Source organism: Pristis pectinata, chromosome 2 (genome assembly GCF_009764475.1).
Source record: "Pristis pectinata isolate sPriPec2 chromosome 2, sPriPec2.1.pri, whole genome shotgun sequence".
Classification (NCBI taxonomy): Eukaryota; Metazoa; Chordata; class Chondrichthyes; order Rhinopristiformes; family Pristidae; genus Pristis; species Pristis pectinata.
The window spans coordinates 145,197,440-145,223,279 of NC_067406.1; the positions used below are offsets into that span (position 1 = coordinate 145,197,440).

The 25,840-nt window shown below is 44.8% G+C and overlaps 1 protein-coding gene across 1 annotated transcript in view; it reads right to left on the minus strand.

Annotated features, from left to right (window-relative positions):
* Window positions 1-25,840, minus strand: part of LOC127580818 (diacylglycerol kinase theta-like) — a 200,583-nt gene that overhangs the window by 121,427 nt on the left and 53,316 nt on the right. The window contains 2 exon segments of the mRNA XM_052034735.1: window positions 734-887; window positions 3,323-3,448. Of these exon segments, the coding sequence (XP_051890695.1) occupies window positions 734-887; window positions 3,323-3,448 (280 nt within the window).

A 25,840-nucleotide genomic window follows, 5' to 3' on the forward strand; every position in this document is an offset into this window, starting at 1 on the left:
AAACATTCCATCAGCATTCACCCCAGAATCTCAGATACCTCAATAACGTCACATCTCATTCTTCTAAACTAGTCTGCAGAACCCTTCTTCTTATGTCAACCCTTCATTGCAGGAATCAGCCAAGTGAAACTTCTCTGCACCTCTAGTGCATCATCCTTAACACAGAAGCCAAAACTGCATGCAGTTTTCCAGCTGTGGCCTCATCAGCACGCCGTGGAGTTGCATCAAAACTTCCCTCCTTTTCCAGGCCAATTTTCTGATGAAGGGTCTTCGACCTGCAACATTAACTCTGTTTTTCTCTCCATAGATGCTGCCCAACCTGCTGGGTGTTTCTAGCGTTTTCTATTTACATTCAAGGCCAATATTCCATTTGTCTTTCAAATTACTTGCTCTACCTGCAAGCTAATTTTAAAGTTAAAACCGTTGAAGTAAACTGACATTTCAAAACTGACCATTAATCAGTCAATTCTGACCGGCTCAGCTTTCATAATGGTGTCCCACCTTCTCTAAATTAAACCTTCCAAACCGAGTCTCCTTCTATTGTAACTTGATGTTCAATCTCCTTAAAATCCAAGTCTTAAGCATTAATAAAATAATTTTGGCCACAAAGTAACCCTTGTCTTCTGACCATTTGTACCATACAGTAAGATCATCAGGTAATATATCTGCACCTTTTATTCTGATAACCCGAACTCTAAAATAACAGGATTTCATTTCACTCTCCCCTACTTACCCTGCTCTGTTTGTGAACTTTCTGATATCCGAAAACAGTGGAACTTGCTGAAATTGCGTGCAGACAGACGCACACAATTTGGAGGCAATATCATGTTCCGTAATCTTCCAAAATTGCATTCTGGTGTGAGGCCACTACAGCAATCTGCATGAACCTAAGAAAAAAGAATGATGGCATTTTTACAACTTGTCATTCTTTTTTAGATGATAATCTCCCAGTCCAAGTTTAAAAACATAAAACAAAACAATAAATGCCAGAAGCACTGAGGAAGCGAAGCAGAGTCCGTGTTGAGAGAAACAGAGTCAACCCTTCAAGTCACTGAGCCTTTGTCAGAACTAGAACACTGGGAAAAAGCAATGATTTGAATGATCACACAAGAGATTCTGCAGATGCTGGAATCTGGAGCAATACACAAAAAGTGCTGGAGGAGCTCAGCAGGTCAGGCGCATCTATGGAGGGAAATAAACAGTTGACGCTTCTGGTCAAAACGCTTCATCAGGACTGGAAAGGAAGAGGGCAGAGGCCTGAATAAGAAGTTCTGGGGAGGAGCACATGCAGGCAGGTGATAGGTGAGTTCAGGTGACAGGTGAGTCCAGATAGGAGGGGGAAGGTAGGTGGGTACGGGAGGAGGGAGATGTAAGAAGCTGAGAAGTGATAGGTAGGCAAAGGGCTGAAGGAGGAGGACTCTGGTAGGAGCCAGCAATGGACCATGGAATAAAGGGAAGAAGGTGGGGAATAGATGGGTGGGTCATGAGGACGGGGGAAGGGGAAAGAGAAGTGGGGAGGGGGCCACAAGAATGAGGGAAGACAAAGGAGGGGGGGAAGGAGGGAGAAAAAATGGGGGAGAAGAGGGGAGGGGTTACTGGAAGTTAGAGAAACCGATGTTGAGACGGTCAGGTTCGAGACTACCAAGGCGGAATATGAGGCTTTGTTCCTCCAATTTGTGTCTGGCCTCAACGTGGAAATAGAGCAGGCCGTGGACAGACATGTCAGTGTGGGAGTGGGATGTGGAATTGAAGTGGGTGGCCTCCGGGAGATACCGGCTGTTGCGGCGGACGGAGCAAAGGTGCTTGACAAAGCAGTCACCCAATCTGCATCAGGTCTCACTGATATAGAGAAGGCCACACCGGGAGCACCGGATGCAATAAGTGCCCCCCCCCCGATTCACAGGTGAAGCTCTGCCTCACCTGGAAGGACTGTCTAGGGCCCCAAATGGTGGTGAGGGAGTAGGTGTAGGGACAGGTGTAGCACTTAGTACAATCGCAGGGATAAGTGCCGGGAGGGTCATCACTGGGGAGGGACGAGTGGCCAAGGGAGTCACAGAGACTGTGATCCCTGCAGAAAGCGTGGTGGGGCGGGGGAGGAGATGTGTCTGGTGGTGGGATCCTGTTGGAGGTGGCAGAAGTTGCAGAGAATGACATGTTGAATGCGGAGGCTCGTGGGGTGGGAGGTGAGGACAAGGGGAACCCTGTCCCTGTTGTGTTGGGGGGGTGGATGCAGTGAGGGCAGATGTGCAGGAAATGGAGGAGATGCGGGTGAGGGCTGCATTGATGGTGGTGGAAGGGAAACCCCATTTTGTGAAAAAGGAGGACATCTGAGATGTCCTGGAGTGGAAAGCCTCATCATGGGACAGATGTGGCAGAGATGGAGGAACTGGGAGAAGGGGATGGCATCCTTGCAAGTGATTGGGTGGGATGAGGTGGAGTCAAGAATGATCAACTGTTTCTCCGTAGATGCTGCCTGCCCTGCTAAACGTTTCTGGCAAGTTCTGATTTTGTTTCAGATCTCCAGTGCCTACCATTTTTTTCTTTAACAAAAAAATAAAGGTGGTTGGTTGTGTGTGTGACTAGTCCTCTCACATTTCTGAATTCTGTCATTGCTCTGTATCACCCATGTGGAAAGAGGGAAAAAAATGGTCAAAGAAATTGGACGTCCTTGATACACAATAAGTAAAATCAACCTCTCCTGGGAAATGGATAGCCACAAATTAATTCATTACCAAGATCATGATGGAAAAAAATAATATTAAAATGCAAATTAAACTTAGTTACTTCATGTAGGGTCAAAATTAGAAGTTAAATTTATGCATGACCTGAATATATATCAGTGGTCATTTACAGATCAGGCTCAGAATAAACTATCCCAAATAGCAAATAATTATTTAGAAGAATTTATTATAGATCTTGCACATCAGAGTTATGAAAACGTATTAATTGTTAAGAAAACTGGGAAAATTCTCTCAAACAGGATGGGTGGGAGAATTTGTTAATTATTTATAAGTTGGTGAACTCATTATTTATTCAGAGAATTCTTCAATTATATACAGAATGGAGTCAGAATATTAATCAACTAATTGAAAGTTTTAATTAGCATCAAGGTCTAGAGAATTCATTCATTATTTACCAACTACAGTAAATGATCATTACTACAATATATTTTTCACCTGAGTTATGAATGATGGGAATACTGTCTCAGTGAACTTTCAGAATTGGTGCTTCTACTCATTGCCAGAGGTGTAAGTATCTGGGGAGTCATTATTTTACAGCAGATTAATACCAAGCAGCACATATCATCAAACTGTTTACTTACTGTTACCCCACACCATTCACATCGAATGCCAGATAACACTTCAGATGACCCACAGGACTTCTTACAGACATCACAGCGAGCATTGGGAGAGAGATTCCCTTCCCTCCAATGGTGGTGATATGATTCCTGAGGAAAAACCAAGATACATGAAAGAAGTTTAATTTCTCACTTTGAAAGATGCATTCATGTGTTAAAATGCTCAGTGAGTCTCAATATGAATTCATATCAAATTTCTCAACCAGGTAACTGATGTTTTGGTAAGAAACCCTCACAGTAAAGCATGGAGAAATCAGCTCGTGTGATCATGACGTCAAAACCTTAAGCTCTCCTTTCTCGGCTTAATGACAATTTTTTTGCAATATTTTTACTTTAATTATAAGCTGTACTTAATGTTATTATTTACTATCAACTTGGGTTTAACAATAAACAATTAACCAATAGAACTTTTGTAGCTAATCAGACTACCATAACACACTGAAAAAAATATATTATAGTACACAGCAGCAGAAAAAAAAGTGGGTTTTAAACAAGAAATATGGGTGTTTGGGATGACATACTATCTTAAAAAAAATTAAAAATTTGAGCTTGACCCCAACCAGACATTTCTTGCACACCACCAATCCTGCCAATGACTATTCTCACACCCAGTCCTGCCAACACTCACTCCATCCACCTTCTTACCACCCAACCATGCCTGGTCCCAGCAAAGTTCCCAACTCCCCTCTCACCTTTTTGCCCCTCCCTTCCCTCCACTTCAGTACTGTTGACCTCCCCACTGTTCCTGCTACCTTCTCTATAATGCAAACAGTGGGAAACCAAACAGGGGGAGGAAAGACATGGTAAATGGTCAGAAGGAGAGGAAAGCAAACACACAGTCAGATGGAGAGGGCAAAGGGAACACACAGTGAGAGGTCGGAGGGCCTGATGGAATAGATCCCAGGATACTGAGGGTTGCAAGGGAGGAGATTGCTGGGGCCTTGACGGAGATCTTTGGGGCGTTGATTGGTGAGGCAGGAGATTACAAAGGAGGTGTATCTCTGGGTTTTGTGTTCATTTTCAGTGAGCAGAACCGTTAAAGAGGCACACTTGCATATTGTTAGTAAAAGTTGATTGGCTAATCGGCAGCAGCCAATAAAAAGTTAGGGTTAAGTGAAGTGGCCATTTTGTGAGTGCTTCAGTGTTTAGAGTGGGAAGACTGAAGCTTTGGAGGCTAAGGTGAAGTTCTGTTAAATTCTCTTTCTTTATTATTGCACAGGTAGAGCAGTGGGAATGAAACCCAGGGCAATGGTGTGCTCCTCTTACGTGATGTGGGAAGTCAGAGAGACCTCCAGTGTCCCTGATGACTACACCTGCGAGAAGTGCATTCGACTGCAGCCCCTAACAGACCACGTTAGGGAACTGGAGCTGGATGACCTTTGGATCACTTGGGAGACTGAAGGGTTAACAGACAGGAGTTACAGTGAAGCAGTCACACCTAAGTTGCAGGAGGCAGGTAGCTGAGTGACTGTCAGGAATGGGAAAGGGAATAGGCAGTCAGTGCAGGGTACCCCTGTGGCCTCTCCCCTCAATAACAAGTATGTTGTTTTAGCTAGTGACGGGGGAGACAACCTACCAGGGGAAAGCCACAGCAGTCAGGTCTCGGTCACCGAGCCTGTCTCTGTGGCTCAGAAGGGAAGGGGAAGAAAAGGCAAGCAGTAGTGATAGGGGATTCATGGTCTGGGAGAAGACAGGAGGTTCTGTGGGTGAGAACCAGACTCTCAGATGGTATGTTGCCTCCCAGGTGCCAGGATCAGAGAAGTCTTGGATTAAGTCCATTGGATCAAACATTCTTAAGGGGGAAGGTGAGCAGCCAGAGGTCGTGGTACATGTTGGTACCAATGACATACTCAGGAAACGTGTGAGTTCCTGCAAAATGAGTTCGGGGAGTTAGGTGTTAAGTTAAAGACAGGACCCCCAGGGTGGTGATCTTGGGGTTGCTATCAGTGCTACTGAAGCAAGAAGTAGGAAGATAGTGCAGTTTAACATGTGGCTAAACAGATGGTGCAGGAAGGAGGGCTTCAGATTTTTGGATCATTGGGCTCTCTTACTAGGCAGGTGGCGCCTGTACAAACAGGACAGTTTGCACCTGAACTGGAGGGGGACCAATATCCTTGTGGGAAGGTTTGCTAGTGCTGCTTGGGGACAGGGGGGTTTTAAACTAGAATTGCTGGGAGTGGGAACCAAAGTGACAGGGCAGCAAGTGGAGAGGCTGTGGGGAAAGTACATGTTTAGACGACAAGCAAAGATAGAAACTGAAAGGTTGAGCGTGGCGGGACTAATGTTCTGAGTTGCGCCTATTTCAGTGCAAGGAGTATTGTAGGTGAGGCAAATGAACTTAGTGTGGATCCGTATGTGGAATTATGATGTTGTAGCCATTAGTGAGACTTGGTTGTAGGAGGGGCAGGACTAGCAGCTCAATGTTTTGGGGTTCTGACGTTTAAGACATGATAGAGGGGGAGGTATTAAAGGGGGAGGGGCGGCATTATTCATCAGGGAAAATGTCATGGCAGTGCTCAGAGAAGACATGCTGGATGGTTCGACTACTGAGGCAATTTGGGTGGAACTGAGGAATAAAAAAAGGATGACCACATTAATGGGACTATATTATGGACCTCCCAATAGTCAGCAGGATTTAGAGGAGCAAATTTGTAGACAGATGGTAGAAAGTTGTAGGAAATATAAAGCTGTGATAGCAGGTGATTTTAACTTTCCACATATTGACTGGGACTCCCATACTGTAAAAGGATTGGATGGGATAGAGCTTGTTAAATGCGTTCAGGGAAGTTTCTTTAGTCAATATGCGGAGATCCCAACTAGAGAGAGCATGATACTGGATCTCCTCTTAGGGAATGAGACAGGGCAGGCGACAGAAGTGTGTGTAGGGGAATACTTTGGATCCAGTGATCATAATTCCATTAGTTTCAAGATAATTATGGAGAAGGACTGGTATGATGGTTAGGATTCTAAACTGGAGGAAGGCTAATTTTGAGGGTGTCAGAAGGGATCTGGCAGGCAGTGCATTGGGATAGGTTGTTTTCTGGCAGAGATGCTTGGTAAGTAGGAGGCCTTCAATAGTAAAATAGTACAGAATCTGTATGTTCCTGTTAGAATAAAAGGCAAGGCAAACAGGTTTAGGGAACTTTGGTTATCGAGGGAAATAGAGGCCCTGGTAAAGAGAAAGGAGGCGCATATCAGGTGTAGGCAGTTAGGATCAAATGAGGTGCTTGAGGAGCATAAGAAATGCAAGAGAACACTTGAGAGAGAAATCAGGAGGGCTAAAAGAGGACATGAGGTTGCTTTGGCGGACAGGTTGAAAGAATCCCAAGGGTTTCTATAGTTTGCCATGCAGGACATGCCCTCTTCATGTTACTAATCACACTCAACGTATCAGAAACAGCTCCTTCCCCTCTGCCATCAGATTTCTGAATGGTCCATGAACGCTACCTCATTACTTCTCTTTTGCACTATTTGTTTATTTTTGTATCTTGTAGTAATTTTTGTCTTCATGTCTTGCATTGTGCTGCTGCCACAAAACAACAAAGTTCACAACATATGTCAGTGATAACAAACCTCATTCTAAGCTATATTAAGAGCAAAAGGATAGTAAGGGACAAAATTGGTCACGTATGCATGGAGCTGAAAGAAATGGGGGAGATCTTAAATGAATTTTTTGTGTCTGTATTTACTTGAAAGACAGACAGTCTATAGAACTGAGGAAAAAAATTGGAAGGTCATGGACTGTATCTGGATTACGGAAGAGGAGGTGCTTGCTGTCTTGAGGTGAATTAGGGTGGATAAATCCCCAGGGCCTGATGAGGTGTCCCCTTGAACCTTGTGGGAGGCTAGTGCAGAAACTGCAGGGGCCCTGGCAGAGATATTTAGAATGTCCTTGACCATGCGTGAGGTGCCGGAGGACTGATGGATAGCTAATGTTGTTCCGTTGCTTTAGAAAGGTTCCAAGAATAAACCGGGATATCATAGGCCGCTGAGCCCGACGTCAGTCATGGGTAAATTATTGGAAGGTATTCTGAGGGACAGGATATATAAGTATTTGGATAGACAGGGCCTGATTAGGGATAGTCAACATGGCTTTGTGTGTGGCAGCTCATGTCAAACCAATCTTAGAGTTTTTTGAGGAGGTTACCAGGAAGGTTGACCAAGGGAAGGCGGTGGACGTTGTCTACATGGACTTTAGCAAGGCCTCTGATAAAGTCCTGCATGGGAGGCTGCTCCAGAAGGTTAAGTCGCTTGGCATTCAGGATTTAGTCAATTGGATTCAACATTGGCTTAGTGGGAGAAGCCAGAGTGGTAGTAGATGGTTGTCTCTCTAACTGGAGGCCTGTGACCAGTGATGTGCTGCAGGGATCAGTGCTGGGTCTGTTGTTGATGATTTAGATGATAATGTAATAAACTAGATCAGCAGTTGACACCAAGATTGTTGACACCAAGTTGACACTGCGGATGACACCAAGATTGAGGGCATAGTGGACAGCGACGAAGACTATCAAAGCTTGCTGTGTGATCTTGACCAGCTAGGAAAATGGGTGGGAAAATGGCAGATGGAATTTAATGCAGACAAGTGTGAGGTGATGCTCTTTGGGAGACAAACCAGGGTAAGACTTACACAGTGAATGATAGGGCACAGAGGTGTGCCGTAGAACAAAGGGACCTGGGAATACAGATCCATAATTCCTTGAAAGTGGCATCAGAGGTAGATAGGGTTGGAAAGAGAGCTTTTGGCGCATTGGCCTTCATGAATCAGAGCACTGAGTACAGGAGTTGGGAATGTTATATTGAAGTTGTATAAGATGTTGGTGAGGCCAAACTTAAGGAGTATTGTGTGCAGTTCTGGTCACCTATCTACAGGAAAGATATTGATAAACTTGAAAGAGTGCAGAGAAAATTTACAAGAATGTTGCCGGGACTTAAGGACCTGAGTTATCGGGAAAGGTTGAATAGGTTAGGACTTTATTCCCTGGAGCACAGGAGAATGAGGGGAGATCTTATAGAGATATACAAAATTGAGGGGTATAGATAGGGTGAATGCATGCAGGCTTTTTCCCCCTTGACCTCTAGTGAGATTAGAACTAGAGGTCATAGGTTTAGGTTGAAAGGTGAAATATTTAAGGGGAACCTGAGGGGAAACTTCTTCACTCAGGGTGGTGTGAGTGTGGAACTAGCTGCCAGTGGAAGTGGTGGATGCAGGTTCAACTGTAACAGTTAAGAGAAGTTTGGATAGGTACATGGATGAGACAGGTATGGAGGGCTATGGTCTGGGTGCGGGTAGATGGGATTAGGCAGAAAACCATGCTGGCATGGACTAGATAGGCCGAAGGGCCCATTTCTGTGCTGTAGTGCTGTAGTGCTCTAGGTCCCAGAAGACTGCAGAGTAGCCAGTGTTGTTGGAGAAGATTCTTCAGGACAGGACTTATTGAAGACAGTCAGTATGACTTTGTGTGAGGCAAATCATGCCTTACAAACTTGACTGAAATTTTTGAGGAAATGACGAAGATGATTGATGGGGGTAGGGCAGTGGATTTGTGTACATGGACTTTAGTAAAACATTTGACAACATCTATCATGGTAGGGTGATCCAGAGGATTTAAACACATATATACAGATTAGTGGTAGAGGGGTGCATCTCCAACTGGAGGTCTGAGACCAGTGGTGTTCCGCAGGGATAGTGCTGAGACCTGTAATTAAATGATTTGGATGAAAATGTCAGTGGTCTGATTTGTAACTTTGCAGGCTACAGAAAAATTGGTGGAGTTATGGATAGTGAGAATGGTTGTCAGGGTACAGCAGGATAGAGATGAGTTGAAAATTTGGGCAGAGATATGGCAGATAGACTTTAATTTGGATAAGTGTGAGGTATTGCATTTTGAGAGTTCAAATATAAAGGGAAAGTGCACACCAGGACCATTAGGAACACTGATGTACAGAAGAATCGTGAGTTGCAAGACCATAGCTCCCTGAAAGGGGCAACACAATTTATGGTTTTGTATTATTGTCACAGAGTCATAGATATAGACATAGAATCATACAGCACAGAAACAGGCCCCTCGGCCCAAGCCGACCATATGCTCCATACAAGTTAGTCCCGTTTGGCCCATAACCTTCTAAATCTTTCCAATCCATGTACCTGTCCAACACTCTTTTAAAAGTTGTTAATGTACCTGCCTCAACCACTTCCTCTGGCAGCTCATTTCACATGAATACCACCCTTCGTGTATTTTATATATATGTATAAATTAAAAAACATTGCCCTTCATGTTCCTCTTTAAATCTTTCCCCTCTCACCTTAAACCAATGCCCTCCAGTTCTTGATACCCCAACCCTGGGGGAAAAAGACCAAGTGCGTTCACCCTATCTATGTCCCTCATGAATTTATACACTTCTATAAGATCACCTTGGAGTCTCCTACACTCCAACGGATAAAGTCCCAGCCTGTCCAACCTCTCCTGATAAACTCAGTCCCTAAAGTCCTGGCAGTATCCTTGTAAATCTTTTCTGCACTCTTTCCAGTTTAATATCATGTTTCCTATAGCAGGGTAACCAAAACTTGAACACAATGCGTACAGGATGTACCAGCATCCTGTACAACTGGACCATGACCTCCCAACTTTTATTGGTATTGGTTTATTATTGTCACGTACCGAGGTACAGTGAAAAGCTTGTCTTACAAACTGATCGTACAGGTCAATTTAGGCTCCTGTATCTCCTACCCGATGGAAGAAGAGAGAAGAGAAAATGTCCCGGGTGGGTGGGGTCTTTGATTATGCTGGCTGCTTCACCAAGACAATGAGAGGTAAAGACAAGAGTCCAAGGAGGGGAGGCTGGTGTCCGTGATGCGCTGGGCTGTGTCCACAACTCTCTGCAGCTTCTTGCGATCTTGGGCAGAGCAGTTGCCGTACCAAGCCGTGATATATCCAGATAGGATGCTTTCTATGGTGCATCGGTAAAAGTTGGTGAAAGTCAAAGGGAACAAACCAAATTTCTTTAGCCTCCTGAGGAAGTAGAGGAGCTGGTGAGCTTTCTTGGCCGTGGCATCTACGTGATTTGACCAGGACAGGCTGTTGGTGATGTTCACTCCCAGGAACTTGAAACTGTCAATCCTCTAGACCTCAGCACCATTGATGTAGACAGGTGCATGTACACCGCCCCCTTTCCTGAAGTCAATGACCAGCTCTTTAGTTTTGTTGACATTGAGGGAAAGGTTGTTGTCAGGACACCATTCCACTAAGCTCTCTATCTCCTTCCTGTACTCCGACTCATCGCTGTTTGAGTACGGCCTACAACGGTGGTATCATCTGCAAACTTGTAAATGGAGTTAGAGCAGAATCTGGCCACACAGTTGTGAGTGTATAGGGAGTAGAGTAGAGGGCTGAGGATGCAGCCTTATACTCAGTGCCCTGACTGATGAAGGCCAGTGTGCCAAAAGCCTTCTTCATCACCTTGTCTACCTGTGACTCCACTTTCAGGGAACCATGTACGTGTACTCCTAGGTCCCTCTGTTCTACAACACTCCCCAGGGCCCTGCCGTTCACTGTGAAAGTCCTACCTGGATTTGACTTTCCAAAATGCAACATCTCACACTTATCCAAATTAAACTCCATTTGCCATTCCTTGGCCGACTTACTCAGCTGATCAAGATTCCCCCTGTAATTTTTGAGAACCTTCTTCATTGTCCACTATACCTGCTATTTTAATGTCATCTGCAACCTTACTAACTGTGCCTTTTACATTCTTATTCAAATTGTTGACATGGATGACAAACAACAATGGGCCCAGCACCGACCTCTGAGGCACATCACTAGTCACGGGTCTCCAGTCTGAGAAACAACCTTCTACCATCACCCTCTGCTTTCTACTATCAAGTCAATTGTGTACTCAATTAGCCAGCTCTCCTTGGATTCCATGAAATCTAACCTTCCAGAGCAGCCTACCATGTGGAATGTTATCAAAGGCATTAACTGAAGTCCATATAAACCTCATCTACTGCATGCTCTCATCAACTTTATTGGTCACCTCATCAAAAAACTGAATCAAGTTTGTCAGACAAGATCTCTGACATACAAAGCCATGCAGAGGAATGAGAGGGGATCTTACAGAAACATACAAAAATTATGAAAGGGATAGATAAGATGGAGGCAGGAAGGTTGTTTCCTCTGATAGGTGAGACTAGAACAAGGGTACATAGCCTCAAGATTCAGGGGAATAGATTTAGGACGGAGATGAGGAGAAACTGCTTTTCCCAAAGAGTAGTGAATCTGTGGAATTCTCTGCCCAGGGAAGCTGTAGAGGCCACCTCATTAAATATATTTAAGACACAGTTGGATAGACTTTTGTATAGTCGGGGAATTAAGGGTTATGCGGAAAAAGCAGGTGGGTGGATCGGAGTCCACAGCCAGATCAGCCAGGATCTTATTGAATGGCAGAGCAGGCTCGACGGGGCAGATGGCTGACTCCTGCTCCTTTTTCTTATGTATGCTGACTACCCCTAATCAACCCATCTTTCCAGATGTACATATACCTTATCCCTCAGAATCCTCTCCAGGAACTTACCTACCACAGATGTTCAGCTTACTGGTCTATAGTTCCCAGGTTTTTCTTTGCCACCCTTCTTAAATAAAGGCACAACATTCGCTACCTTCAGTCTACCAGCACCTCACCTGTGGCTAACAATAATGCAAATATCTCTGCTAGGACTCCCACAATTTCTTCTCTAGCCTCCCACAGTGTTCTTGGATATATCTGTTCAGGCCCTGTAGATTTGTCCATCTTCATACCTTTTAAGACATCCAGCACCACCCCCACTGTAATGCAGACTATCCCAAAGATCTCCCCATTTACTTTTCCTGGTTCTGAAGTCTTCACGTCTTTCTCCACATTAAAAACAGAGGAGACATATTCATTAAGGACCTTGCCCATCTCCTGCAGCTCCACACAAAGATGTTCCCTTTGGTCTCCGAAGGACACTATTCTTTCTCCAGTCACTTTTTCCCTTAATGTCTTTTTAGATTTTCCTCAACCTTCTCTGCCAAAATTACCTCTTGCCCCCTTACTGCCCTTCTGATTTCCTTCTTGAGTACACTTCTGCAATATGGCAAGGAGATGGGAATCCATCAGAAAGACAAAAGAAAGCAATACAGAGACCAGAGCAAAAGGTAGAAAAAAGAAAAGTAGGAGGGGAGTACATAAAAGCCAAACGCAAAAGACACAAAGGTTACTAGATTATAAAAGGACAATGCGTGTAAGGGCACTTTATCTAAATGCGTGTAGTATTCAAAACATGGTCAGTGAACTTGTGGCACAAATCACTACAAAGGGGTATGATTTTGTGGCCATTACAGAAACGTGGTTGCAGGGTAGAGATAATTGGGAATTAAATATCCAAGGGTATCGGGTAATACGGAAGGATAGGCAGGAAGGTAAGGGAGCTGGGGTAACGGTCTTAAGGATGAGATCAGGGCAATAGTGAGAGACAATATAAGATCTAAGAAGCAGTTTGTTGAATCCATCTGGGTAGCGATTAGGAATAGTAAAGGGGGGGAAAAAAATCACTGGTGAGAGTTGTCTATAGGCCACGAAATAATAATGTTACAGTGACACAAGCAATAAAACAAGAAACATCTGATGCATGTAAGAATGGAATGGCAGTTGTCATGGGGGACTTTAACTTCCACATAGATTGGGCGAATCAAGTTAGTTGAGGCAGTCTTGGGGAGGACTTAATGGAATGTATCCATGATAGCTTTCCTGAATATCATGTTACTGAACTTACAAGGGAACATGCTATCTTAGGTCTGGTCCTGTGCAATGAGACAGGTAAAATGAATGATCTTGTAATTAGGGATCCTGTTGGAAAGACTGATCGCAGTAATGATCGAATTTCTCAAATGACTAAACAGAGCTCAAAAGCCATCTACAAATTAGCAGATGACAATACTGTTGTTGGTAGAATCCCAGATGGCAATGAGGTGTACAGGAGTGAGATAGATTGGCTGGTTGAGTAGTGTTGCAACAACGACCTTGCACTCAACATTAGCAAGATCAAGAAATTGATTGTGAACTTCAGAAAGGGGAAGTCAGGAGAACACACACCATTCCTCATTGAGAGATCAGCGGTGGATAGGGTGAGCAGATTTAAGTTCCTGGGTGTCAAAACCTTGGAGGATCTGTCCATGGGCCCAACACATTGATGCAATCATGAAGAAGGCACGCCAGCGGCACTACTTCGTTGGGAATTTGAGGAGGTTTGGTATGTCACCAAAGAATCTTGCAAAATTCTAAAGATGTACAGTGGAGATCATTCTGATTGATTGCATCACAGCCTGGTATGGAGGATGCACAGGATCGCAAGAGGCTGCAGAGGTTTGTAGACTCAGCCAGCTCCATCACAGGCAAATCCTCCCCAACATCGAGGACATCTTCAATAGGCGATGCGTCAAGAAGGTGGCAATAATCGTTAAGCACCCTCATCATCCGGGACGTGCCCTCTTCTCGTTACTACCACCAAATAGGAGGTACAGGAGCCTGAAGAACCAAACTAAATGATTCAGGAAGACCTTCTTCCCCTTCGCCATCAGATTTCTGAATGGTCCATGAACCAATAAACACTACCTCATTCTTCCTTTTTTTTTGCACTATTTATTCTGTAATTTATAGTAATTTTATGTCTTTGCATTGTACTGCCGCAAAACAACAAATTTCAAGTCATACCATAAAACAATACAGCTCAATACAGGCCCTTCAGCCCACCATGTTGTGCCGACTTTCAAACCACACCTAAAACTATCTAACCCCTTCCTCCCACATATCCCTCTATCTTAAATTCCTCCATATGCTTATCTAACAATCTCTTGAACTTCACCAATCTATCACCCTTCACCACCACCCCAGGCAGTGCATTCCATGCACCAACCACTCTCTGGGTGAAACACCTCCCTCTGACATTTCCTTTGAACTTCCCACCCATTACCTTATAGCCATGCCCTCTTGTATTGAGCATTGGTGCCCTGAGAAAGAGGCACTGGCTGTCCACTCTGTCTATTCCTCTTAATATTTTGTACACCTCCATCGTGTCTCCTCTCATCCTCCTTCTCTCCAATGAGTAAAGCCTTAGCTCTTTTACTCTCTCCTCATATTCCATACTCTCTAATCCAGGCAGCATCCTGGTAAGTCTCCTCTGCACCCTTTCCAACGCTTCCACATCCTTGCTATAATGAGGCGACCAGAATTGGACACAGTACTCTAAGTGTAGTCTAACCAGAGTTTTCTAAAGCTGCATCATTACTTCGCGGCTCATAAACTCGATCCCATGACTTATGAAAGCTAACATCCCATAAGCTTTCTTAACTACCCTATCCACCTGTGAGGCAACTTTTAGGGATCTGTGGATATGAACCCCCAGATCCCTCTGCTCCTCCACACCACCCAGAATCCTACCACTAACCTTGTACTCCGCCTTGGAGTTGGTCCTTCCAAAGTGTACCACCTCACACTTCTACGGATTGAACTTGATCTGCCACTTCTCAGCCCAGCTCTGCATCCTATCAATATCCCTCTGTAAGCTTCGACAGCCCTCCACAATAAACACAACACCACCGATCTTTGTGTCGTCTGCAAACTTGCTAACCCACCCTTCCACCTCCTCATCTAAGTCATTAATAAATATCACAAAAAGCAGAGGTCCCAGAACCAATCCCTGTGGGACACCACTAGTCACAGCCCTCCAATCCGAATGCACTCCCTCCACCACAACCCTCTGCTTTCTACAGGCAAGCCAATTCTGAATCCACATGGCCAAGCATCCCTGGATCCCTTGTCCTCTGACCTTCTGAAGAAGCCTACTATGTGGAACCTTGTCAAATGCCTTACTAAAATCCACGTAGACCACACCTACTACACTACCCTCATCAATCTTCCTGGTCACCTCCTCAAAGAACCCTGTCAGGCTTGTGAGGCAAGATCTTCCCTTCACAAAGCCGTGCTGGCTGTCCCCAATTAGTCCATGATTCTCTAAATAATCATAGATCCTATCTCTTAGAATCCTTTCAAACAGCTTGCCCACCACAGACCTAAGGCTCACTGGTCTGTAATTCCCTGGACTATCCCTACTACCTTTTTTGAATAAAGGGACAACATTTGCCACCCTCCAATCCTCCGTTACCATTCCTATGGACAATGAGAACTCAAAGATCCTAGCCAACGGTTCAGCAATCTCCTCCCTCGCCTTGCGAAGCAGCCTGGGGAATATTCTGTCAGGATCGGGGACTTATCTGTCCTAATATTTTCTAACAGCTCCAACACATCCTCTCTCTTGATATCTACATGCTCTAGAACATTAACCTTACCAACACTGTCCTCAGCATCATCAAGACCCCTCTCTTTGGTGAATACTGAAGTATTCACTGATAACCTCACCCACTTCCACAGCTTCCAGGCACATCTTCCCACCTTTGTCTCTAATCGGACCTACCTTTACTCTAGCCATCCTTCTGCTCTTCACGTACGAGAAAAAAGCCTTGGGATTCACCTTAACCCTACTCGCCAAAGCCTTTTCATGTCCCCTTCTTGTTCTCCTCAGCCCCTTCTTATGTTCCTTCCTTGCTACTCTATATTCCTCACGAGCCCTGTCCAATCCTTGCTGCCTAAACCTGATGTATGCTGCCTTCTTCCTCCTAACTAGTTGTTCCACCTCTCTTGTCACCCATGGTTCCTTCACCCTGCCATTCTTTCTCTGCCTCACTGGGACAAATTTATCCTAACGTCCTGCAAGAAATCCCTGAACATCAACCACATCTCCATAGTAATTTCCCTTCAAAAATGTCATCCCAATTTACAGTCTCAAGTTCTCGTCTTATAGCCTCATAATTCACCTTTCCCCAATTAAATATCTTCCCGTCCTCTTCTCTCCTATCCTTGTCAATGACAATGCTAAAGGTTATGGAGCAGTGGTCGTTGTACCCCAAATGCTCACCCAACGAGAGATCTGTCACTTGACCCGGTTCATTACCTAAAACTAGATCTAATATGGCATTCCCTCTAGTCGGCCTGTCAACATACTGTGACAGGAATCCGTCCTGGACACATTTAACAAACTCTGCCCCGTCTAACCCTTTGGCAATAAGCAGGTGCCAATCAATATTTGGGAAGTTGAAGTCTCCCATTATAATAACCCTGTTATTTTTGCATCTTTCCAAAATCTGCCTCCCAATCTGCTCCTCAGTATCCCTGCTGCTACCGGGGGGACTATAGAATACTCCCAGTAGAGTAACTGCTCTTTTCTTGTTCCTAACTTCCACCCATATTGACTCTAGAGAGGATCCTTCTACATTATCCACACTTTCTGCAGCTGTAATAGTATCCCTGACCAGTATCATCACCCCTCCTCCTCTCCTCCACCCCCCCTCCCTATCCCTTCTAAAACATGAAAACCAGGAATATTCAATATCCATTCCTGCCCTGGTGACAGCCAAGTCTCTGTAAGAGCCACAATATCGTAGTCCCATGTACTTATCCAAGCTCTCAGTTCATCACCCTTATTCCTGATACTTCTTGCATTTAAATAAATGCACTTTAGCCCATCCACCTTACTACTTTTATACCCTGTACTCTGCTTCTCCTTCCTCAAAGCCTCTCTGCCTGTTAGATCTGACTTTTCCCCATCCCCTTCTTCCTCTGACCTACCCCCCTGGTTCCCATCCCCCTCACAAACTAGTTTAAACCCTCCCGAACCACCCTAGCAAACCTGCCTGCAAAGATATTGGCCCCCCTCAGGTTCAGGTGTAACCTGTCCTCTCTGTACAGGTCCCACCTTCCCCAGAAGAGATCCCAATGATCCAAAAATCTAAAACCTTACATCCTGCACCAACTTCTCAGCCACGCATTTATTTGCCATCTCTTCCTATTTCTACCTTCACTATCGCGTGGCACTGGCAGCAATCCCGAGATGGCTACCCTTGAGGTCCTGTTCTTCAGCCTTCTGCTTAGCTCGCTAAACTCACTTTTCAGGACCTCATTCCTCTTCCTATCTACGTCGGTGGTACCAACATGAACCATGACTTCTGGCTGTTCTCCCTCCCGCTCAAGAATCCTGTGGACCCGATCAGAGGTGTCCCGGACCCTGGCACCTGGGAGGCAACATACCATCTGGGATTCATGCTCACTGCTACAGAACCTCCTATCTGTTTCCCTGGCTATCAAGTCCCCTATCACTACTGCCTTCCTCTTCTCCTCCCTTCCCTTCTGAGCAGTAGGACCGGTCCTAGTGCCAGAGACCTGGCTACTGCTGCTTGATCCCTGTGATAATACCACAGTGATGATAAATCTTATTCTGATTCATACAAATGGAGGGTGAAGTAGTTCAATCTAATAACAGTGTATTATGCCTAAACAAGGGAAACTACAACGAGATGAGGGAGGAGTTGGCTAGCATAGACTGGAAACACAGGCTGTATGGTGGGGCAGTTGAGGAACAGTGGAAGACTTACAAAGAGATTTTTCATGGTGCTCAACAGAAGTATATTCCAGTTGAAAGCAAGAACAGTAAGAATGGGGAGAGCCAGCCTTGGATAACTAAGGAAATATAGGAAGGTATCAAACTAAAAGCTCTTGCATACAAAGTTGCCAAGAGTAGAGGGAAACTGGAAGACTGGGAAAACTTTAAAAAGCAACAATGAACCACTAAGCAGGCAAAAAAGGAAAATAGATTATGAAAGTAAACTAGCACAAAATATAAAAGCAGATAGTAAAAGATTTTATAAAGCAGAAAAGGGTGGCTAAAGTGAATGTAGGTTCCTTGGAAGATGAGAAGGGGGGATTAATATTGGGTAAGGTGGAAATGGCCAAGGCCTTGAACGACTATTTTGTGTCAGTCTTCAGGGTGGAGGACACGTCTAACATGCCAAAGAGAGATGTTATGGATGCAAAGGGAGGTGAGAACGTCAATACAATCGCTATCACTAAAGAGGTAGCGCAAAGCAAACTAGTGGGCCGAAAGGTAGACAAGTCCCCTGGTCCTGATGGGACGTATACCAGGGTCTGAAAGAAGTAGCAGAAGTTACAGAAGAGGAGTTTATGACAATTTGTCAACATCCTCTGGATCCTGGGCAAGTCCTGGCAGATTAGCAGACAGCAAATGTAACACCACTGTTTAAAAATGGATGTAAGCAAAAAGCAGGTAACTATAGGCCAGCTAGCTTGACATTTGTAGTTGGGAAAATGCTTGAAGCTATCATTAAGGAAGAAATATTGAGACACCTGGATAGAAATGGTTCCATCAGGCAGACACAGCATGGACTCAGGAAGAGCAGGTCCTGTTTTACAAACTTACTGGAGTTCTTTGAGGATATAATGAGCACAGTAGATAGAGGGGAACAGGTGGATGTTGTATACTTGGATTTCCGGAAGGCGTTCGATAAGGTGCCACATAAAAGACTTATCCATAAGATCCATGGAGCTTTTAAAACTCTAGTTAGGCCCCATCTGAAGTATTGCATTCAATTCTGGTCATCCCATTACAGAAAGGATGTCAAGGCTTTGCAGAGGGTGCAGAAGAGGTTTACCAGGATGCTGCCTAGACTAAAGCATTATAAGGACAGGTTGGACAAACTTGGGTTGTTTTCTCTGGAGTGGTGGAGGTTGAGAGGCGATCTGGTGGAGGTTGAGAGGAGATCTGATGGAGGTTTATAAGATTACGAGAGGCATAGATGGAGTAGACAGCAGGTATCTTTTTCCCAGGGCTGAAATGTCTAATACCTGAAGGCATAAATTTAAGGTGAGGGGGTTAAGTTCAGAGGAGATGAGCGGGGCAGGTTTTGTTTTTACACAGAGTGGTGGGTGCTTGGAATGCACTGCCAGGGTGGTGGTGGAGGCAGACAAGATAGAGGCATTCCAGAGGCTCTTAGATAGGCACATGGATGTGCAGGAAGTGGAGGGATATGGACATGGAGTAAGGCAAAAGGGATTGTTTAGTTGGGCATTTGATTACTAATTTAACTAGTTCAGCACAACATCGTGGGCTGAAGAGCCTGATCTTGAGCTGTACTGTTCTATGTTCTATAAGGATACATGGAGTTAGGGGTAATGCATTAGCATTGATAGATGATTGGTTAACCAACTGAAGGCAGAGTGTTGGGATAAATGGGTGTTTCTCTGGTTGGCAATCAGTGGTGAGCGGGGTGCCGCGGGTCAGTGCTGGGCCCGCAACTGTTCACGATATACATTAATGATTTGGAAGAGGGGACTGAGTGCAGCGTATCTAAGTTTGCTGATGACACTAAATTGAGTGGAAAAGCAAATTGTGCAGAGGATGCGGAGAGTCTGCAGAGAGATAGAGATAGGTTAAGTGAGTGGTCAAGGCACTGGCAGATGGAGTACAATGTTGGTAAATGTGAGGTCATCCACTTTAGAAGGAAAAATAGAAGATCAGGTTATTATATAAATGGTGAAAGATTATAGCATGCTGTTGTGCAGAGGGACTTGGGTGTGCTTGTGTATGAATCACAAAAGATTGGTTTGCAGGTGCAACAAGTTATCAAGAAGGAAAATAGAATGTTGGCCTTCATTGCTAGAGATATTGAATTTAAGAGCAGTGAGGTTATGCTGCAACTGTACAGGGTACTGGTGAGGCTGCACCTGGAGTACTACGTGCAGTTCTGGTCTCCTTACTTGAGAAAAGATGTACTGGTTTTGGAGGTGATGCATAGGAGGTTCACCAGGTTGATTCCGGAGATGAAGGGGGTTAGCCTACAAGGAGAGATTGAATCACCTGGGACTATACTTGCTGAAATTCTTAAGAATGAGACCATAAGACATAGGAGCAGAATTAGGCCATTCGGCTCAGAGTCTGCTCCACCATTCAATCGTGACTGATTTATTTTTCCCTCTCAACCACATTCTCCTGCCTTCTCCCTGTAACCTTTGATGCCCTTACTAATCAAGAACCTATCAACCTCCGCTTTAAATATACCCAGTGACTTGCCCTCCACAGCCGTCTGTGGCAATGAATTCCACAGATTCACCACCCTCTGGCTAAAGAAATTCCTCATCATCTCTGTTCGAAAGGGACATCCTTCTATTCTGAGGCTGTGCCCTCTGGTCCAAGACTACTGGAAACATCCTCTCCACGTCCACTCTACCCAGGCCTTTCAATATTCAGTAAGTTTCAATGAGATCACCCCCTCATCCTTCTAAACTCATGGGTACAGGCCCAGAGCCATCAAACGCTCCTCATATGTTAATCCTTTCATCTCTGGGATCATTCTTGTAAACCTCCTCTGGACCCTCTCCAATGCCAGTACATCCTCTCTTAGATACAAGGCCCAAAACTACTCGGAATACTCCAAATGTGATCTGACCAATGCCTTATAAAGCCCAGCATTGCACCCTTGCTTTTATATTCTGGTCCTCTAGAAATGAATGCTAACATTGCATTTGCCTTCCTCATTACTGACTCAACCTGCAAGTTAACCTTTAGGGAATCCTGCACTAGGATCCCAAGTCCCTTTGCACCTCCGATTTCTGAATTTGCTCCCCATTTAAAAAATAGCCTACACCTTTATTCCTTCTACTAAAGTGCATGACCGTACACTTCCCTACACTGTATTCCATCTGCTAATTCTTTGCCCATTCTCCCAACGTGTCCAAGTCCTTCTGCAGACTCCCTGCTTCCTCAACCTACCTTTGTATCATCCACAAACTTGGCCACAAAGTCATCAATTCCACCATTCAGATCATTAATACATATAATGTGAAAAGTAACGTACTCAACACCGACCCCTGGGGAACACCACTAGTCACCGGCAGCCAAGCAGAAAAGACCCCCTTTATTCCCACTCTTTGCCTTCTGCCAGTCAGCCAATCTTCTATCCATGCTAGTACCTTTCCTGTAATACCATGGCCTCCCATCTTGTTTAGCAGCCTCATTTGTGGCACCTTGTCAAAGGCCTTCTGAAAATCCAAGTAAACAACATCCACTGACTCTCCTTTGCCTGTCCTGCCTGTTTACTTCCTCAAAGAATTCCAACAGATTTGTCAGGCAAAAGGCAAAATTTCCCCTTAAAGAAACCATGGAAATGCCCCAAAACCTCATCCTTAATGATGGACTCTTAACATCTTACCAACCACAGAAGGCAGGAGAATTGGCCTATAATTTCCTGTCTTTTGCCTCCCTCCCTTCCTACAGGGTGGAGTGACATTTGTGATTTTCCCGTCCTCCGAAACCATTCCTGAATCTAGTGATTCTTGAAAGATCACTCATAATGCCTCCACAATCTCCTCAGCTACCTCTTTCAGAATCCTGGGGTGTAGTCTGTCCAGTTCAGGTGACTTATCTACCTTCAGACCTTTCAGCTTCCCAAGCACCTTCTCGTTAGAAATAGCGACTACACTCACTTCTGCCACCACCCCACCCTCTCCCCCAACTCTCTCGAATTTCTGGCATGTTGCTGGTGTCTTCCACATTGAAAACAGATGTAAAATACTTATTCAGTTTGTCTGCCATTTCTTTGTTCCCCATCACTATCTCCAGCATCATTTTCCAGCAGTCCGATATCCACTCTTGCCTCTCTTTTACTCTCTATATATCTGAAAAAACCTTTGGTATCTTCTTTTACATCATTGGCTAGCTTACCTTCATACTTCATCTTTTCTCCCCTTATTGCTTTTTTAGATGCCTTCTGTCGGTTTTTAAAAGCTTCCTAATCCTCTAGCTTCCCACTAATTTTTGCAATATTGTATGCAAGTGAGAGGGGACCTTATAGCAACATATAAAATAATGAAAGGGAGGAAAGTTGTTTTCACTGGTAGGTGAGACTAGAACAAAGGGACATAGAACAGAGAACAGTACAGCACAGAACAAGCCCTTCAGCCCACAATGTTGTGCCGACATAGCTAATCTCTCCTACCTACAGAATGCCCATATCCCTCTACTTTCCTGTCATTCATGTGCCCATCCAAACCCCTCTTAAAAGCGCCCAATGAGTTTGCCTCCACCTCCCTATCAGGCAACACATTCCAGGCATCCACCACTCTTGAGTAAAAAACTTACCCCTCACTTCTCTTCTGAACCTATCCCCTCTCACCTTAAATGCATACCCTCTGGTATTGGAATGTAATGTAATTGCTCAGTAATGGGAAAAAGATATTGCTTGTCCACCTTATCTATGCCCCTCATAATTTTATACACTTCCAACAGATCATCCCTCAGCCTCTGCCGCTCTAGAGAAAAGAGCTCAAATTTGTCCAGCCTCTCCTGATAGCACATGCCCTCTAATCCAGGCAGCATCCTGGTAAAACTCCTCTGCACCCTCTCTAAAGCCTCGATATCCTTCCAAAAGTGAGGTGACCAGAACTGCATGCAATACTCGAAATGCAGCCTAACCAGAGTTCTATAGGGATGCATCATAACTTCTTGACTCCTATACTCAATACCTCTATTAATGAAAGCAAGCATTCCATAAGCCTTCTTAACCACCCTATCTACCTGTGTAGCCACTTTCAATGAGCCATGGACTTGCACCTCAAGGTCTCTCTGCTCTTCAACACTGTTAAGGGTCTTGCCCTTAAGTGTGTACTGCCTCTTGACATTAGTCCGACCAAGGTGCAGCACCTCACATTTATCCGGGTTAAACTTCATCTGCCATTTCTCTGCCCACATCTGCAACTGGTCTATATCACGCTGTATCCGTCACCAGTCTTCTACACTATTCACAACTTCACCAATCTTGGTATCATCTGCAAACTTACTTACCCATGCATCAACATACTCATCCACGTCACTTATGTACATCACAGACAGCAGAGGTATCAGCACAGATCCCTGCAGAACACCACTACTCACAGGCCTCCAGCCCGAATAAGTCCCTTCAACCACCACTCTCTGTCTTCTACGGGCAAACCAGTTCTGGGTCCACACAGCCAATTCTCCACTGACCCCAAGCATCCGAACTTTCTTGATTAACCGATTATGTGGGACCTTGTGAAATGTCTTGCTGAAGTCCATATACAGTAGGTGACATCCACAACTCTACCTTCATCAATCTCCCTCGTCACCTTGTCGAAGAACTCAACCAGGTTAGCAAGACATGACTTGCCCCGCACAAAGCTATGCTGGCTTTCCCTAATCAAGCCATTGGATTCCAGATGCCTGTATATCCTATCTCTAAGAATTTTCTTAGCCTCAGATTTGGGGGAGTTGATTTAGAATGGAGATGAGGAGGAACTGCTTTTCCCAGAGAGTAGTGAATCTGTGGAATTCTCTGCCCAAGGAAGCAGTAGAAGTGACCTCATTAAATATAGTTAAGAAAAAGTTCAATAGATTTTTGCATAGTCGGGGAATTAAGGGTTATGAGGAAAAGGCAGGTAGATGGAGCCAAGTCCACGGCTAGATCAGCCTTGATCTTATCGAACGGCAGAGCAGGCTCAACGGGCCAGATGGCCTCCTCCTGCTCCTATTTCTTATTTTCTTGTCCTTTATACTCCAGGGATTCACTTGATCCCAGCTGCCGGTACCTGACCCATGCCGCCTCCTTTTTCCCGGCCGAGGTCTCAATATCCCTTGTCAGCCAGGGTTCCCTACTCCTACCAGCCTTGCCCTTCACTCTAACAGGAACATGCAGACCTTGAGCTCTCACTGTCTCACCTTTAAAAACCTCCCACTGGCCCATTGTAAAAGTAACTGGAAATGTAAGGGTTAATAATGTACAGCTGTTATTGCTTCAACCATGGCGTGACTATAGTTATGACTGCAAGATGTGCAGGTGCTTGGGTGAAACAAAGAAGTGCTTAAAGCAAATCTTGTTTTGCTAAAGTTTGCTGTAAGCAACTGCCCAAGTATGTCCAACTCCGCACGTAGGCATCTTTAGATTAAGTATGGAAGGAGGGACACAAACACATAAATCTTTGAGTGGGGATCACTGTTTACTCTTTCTCTGTATCCCTCACTCCCACTAGCGTTAAATAATAAAGCACTTATTGTACGCTCCTTGGTTCTGCTGTTGTCTACTTTATTACAGCATGGACTGACTTTCACACCATGGTCCCTTTGTCCACAAACAATCTACTCCAATCAACCTTTGCAAACTTCTATCTCGTACCATCAAAATTTGTCTTACCCCAATTTAAAATTTGAACCTGTGGACTATTTCTGTCCCACTTCATAACTAGTTTAAAACTGATAGAACTATGGTCACTGGTCCCAAAGTGCTCCCCCACTGTCACCTCAGTCACTTGGCCCACCCTATTACCCACGAGTAGATCAAGCTTTGCCCTCTCCCTGGTAGGGCCCTCTATATATAGCCCAAGGAAACTTTCCTAAACGCGCTTAACAAATTCCACTCCATCTAAGCCCCTAACAGTGTGGCAGTCCCAGTCTATGTTAGGAAAGTTAAAATCCCCTACTGTGACAACCCTATTTTTCTTGCAACTTTGCACAATCTCCCTGCATATTTGTTCCTCTAATTCCCTTTGTCTATTTGGGGGCCTATAGTACAATCCCAACAATGTGATCATTCCCTTATTTCTCAGCTCCACCCATTAAGCCTCACTGATGATCCTTCAGTAATTTTATCTCTGACTACTGCTGAGACATTCCCCTTAATCAAAAATGCAACTCACCCTCCTCTTTCCCACCTAAAGCACCTGTACCCCGGAACATTAAGCTACCAGCCCTGTCCCTCCCTTAGCCATGTTTCCACAATGGCTATAATATCCCAGTCCCATGTAGCTATCCAAGCCCTAAATTCATCTGCCTTGCCTGTCAGACCTCTCACATGGAAATAAATGCAATTTAATCCAATGGGTTTTCCTCACTCCCTGCAATTCTCCTGCCTGTCAGGCCTATTCAACTTGCTGTCACTGACTTCTGCATCACTTTCCAGCCTCTCATTTGCCTCCTTGATGTTTGGGATTCCATCCTCCTGCCAATCTAGTTTAAACCCACTTTAGCAGCACCAGCAAATCTGCCTGCATGAATATCAGTCCCCCTCCAGTTCGTGTGTAACTTGTCCCTCGTACTGGTCACCTCTGCCCCCTACACCAATTTTTCAGCCATGCATTCATTTATCACGTGCTTCCATTCTTACCCTCACTAGCACGTGGCACTGGAAGTAATCCAGAGATTACTACCCTCAGTCCTGTTATTTTAGCCTGACGGAATGTTCCCCAGGCTGCTTCGTGAGGCAAGGGAGGAGATTGCTGAACCGTTGGCTGGGATATTTGAGTCCTCGTTGTCCACGGGAATGGTACCGGAGGACTGGAGGGTGGTAAATGTTGTCCCCTTATTCAAAAAAGATAGTAGGGATAGTCCAGGGAATTACAGACCAGTGAGCCTTAGGTCTGTGGTGGGCAAGCTGTTTGAAAGGATTCTAAGAGATAGGATCTATGATCATTTAGAGAAGCATGGACTGATTAGGGACATCCAGCATGGATTTGTGAAGGGAAGATCTTGCCTCACAAGCCTGACAGGGTTCTTTG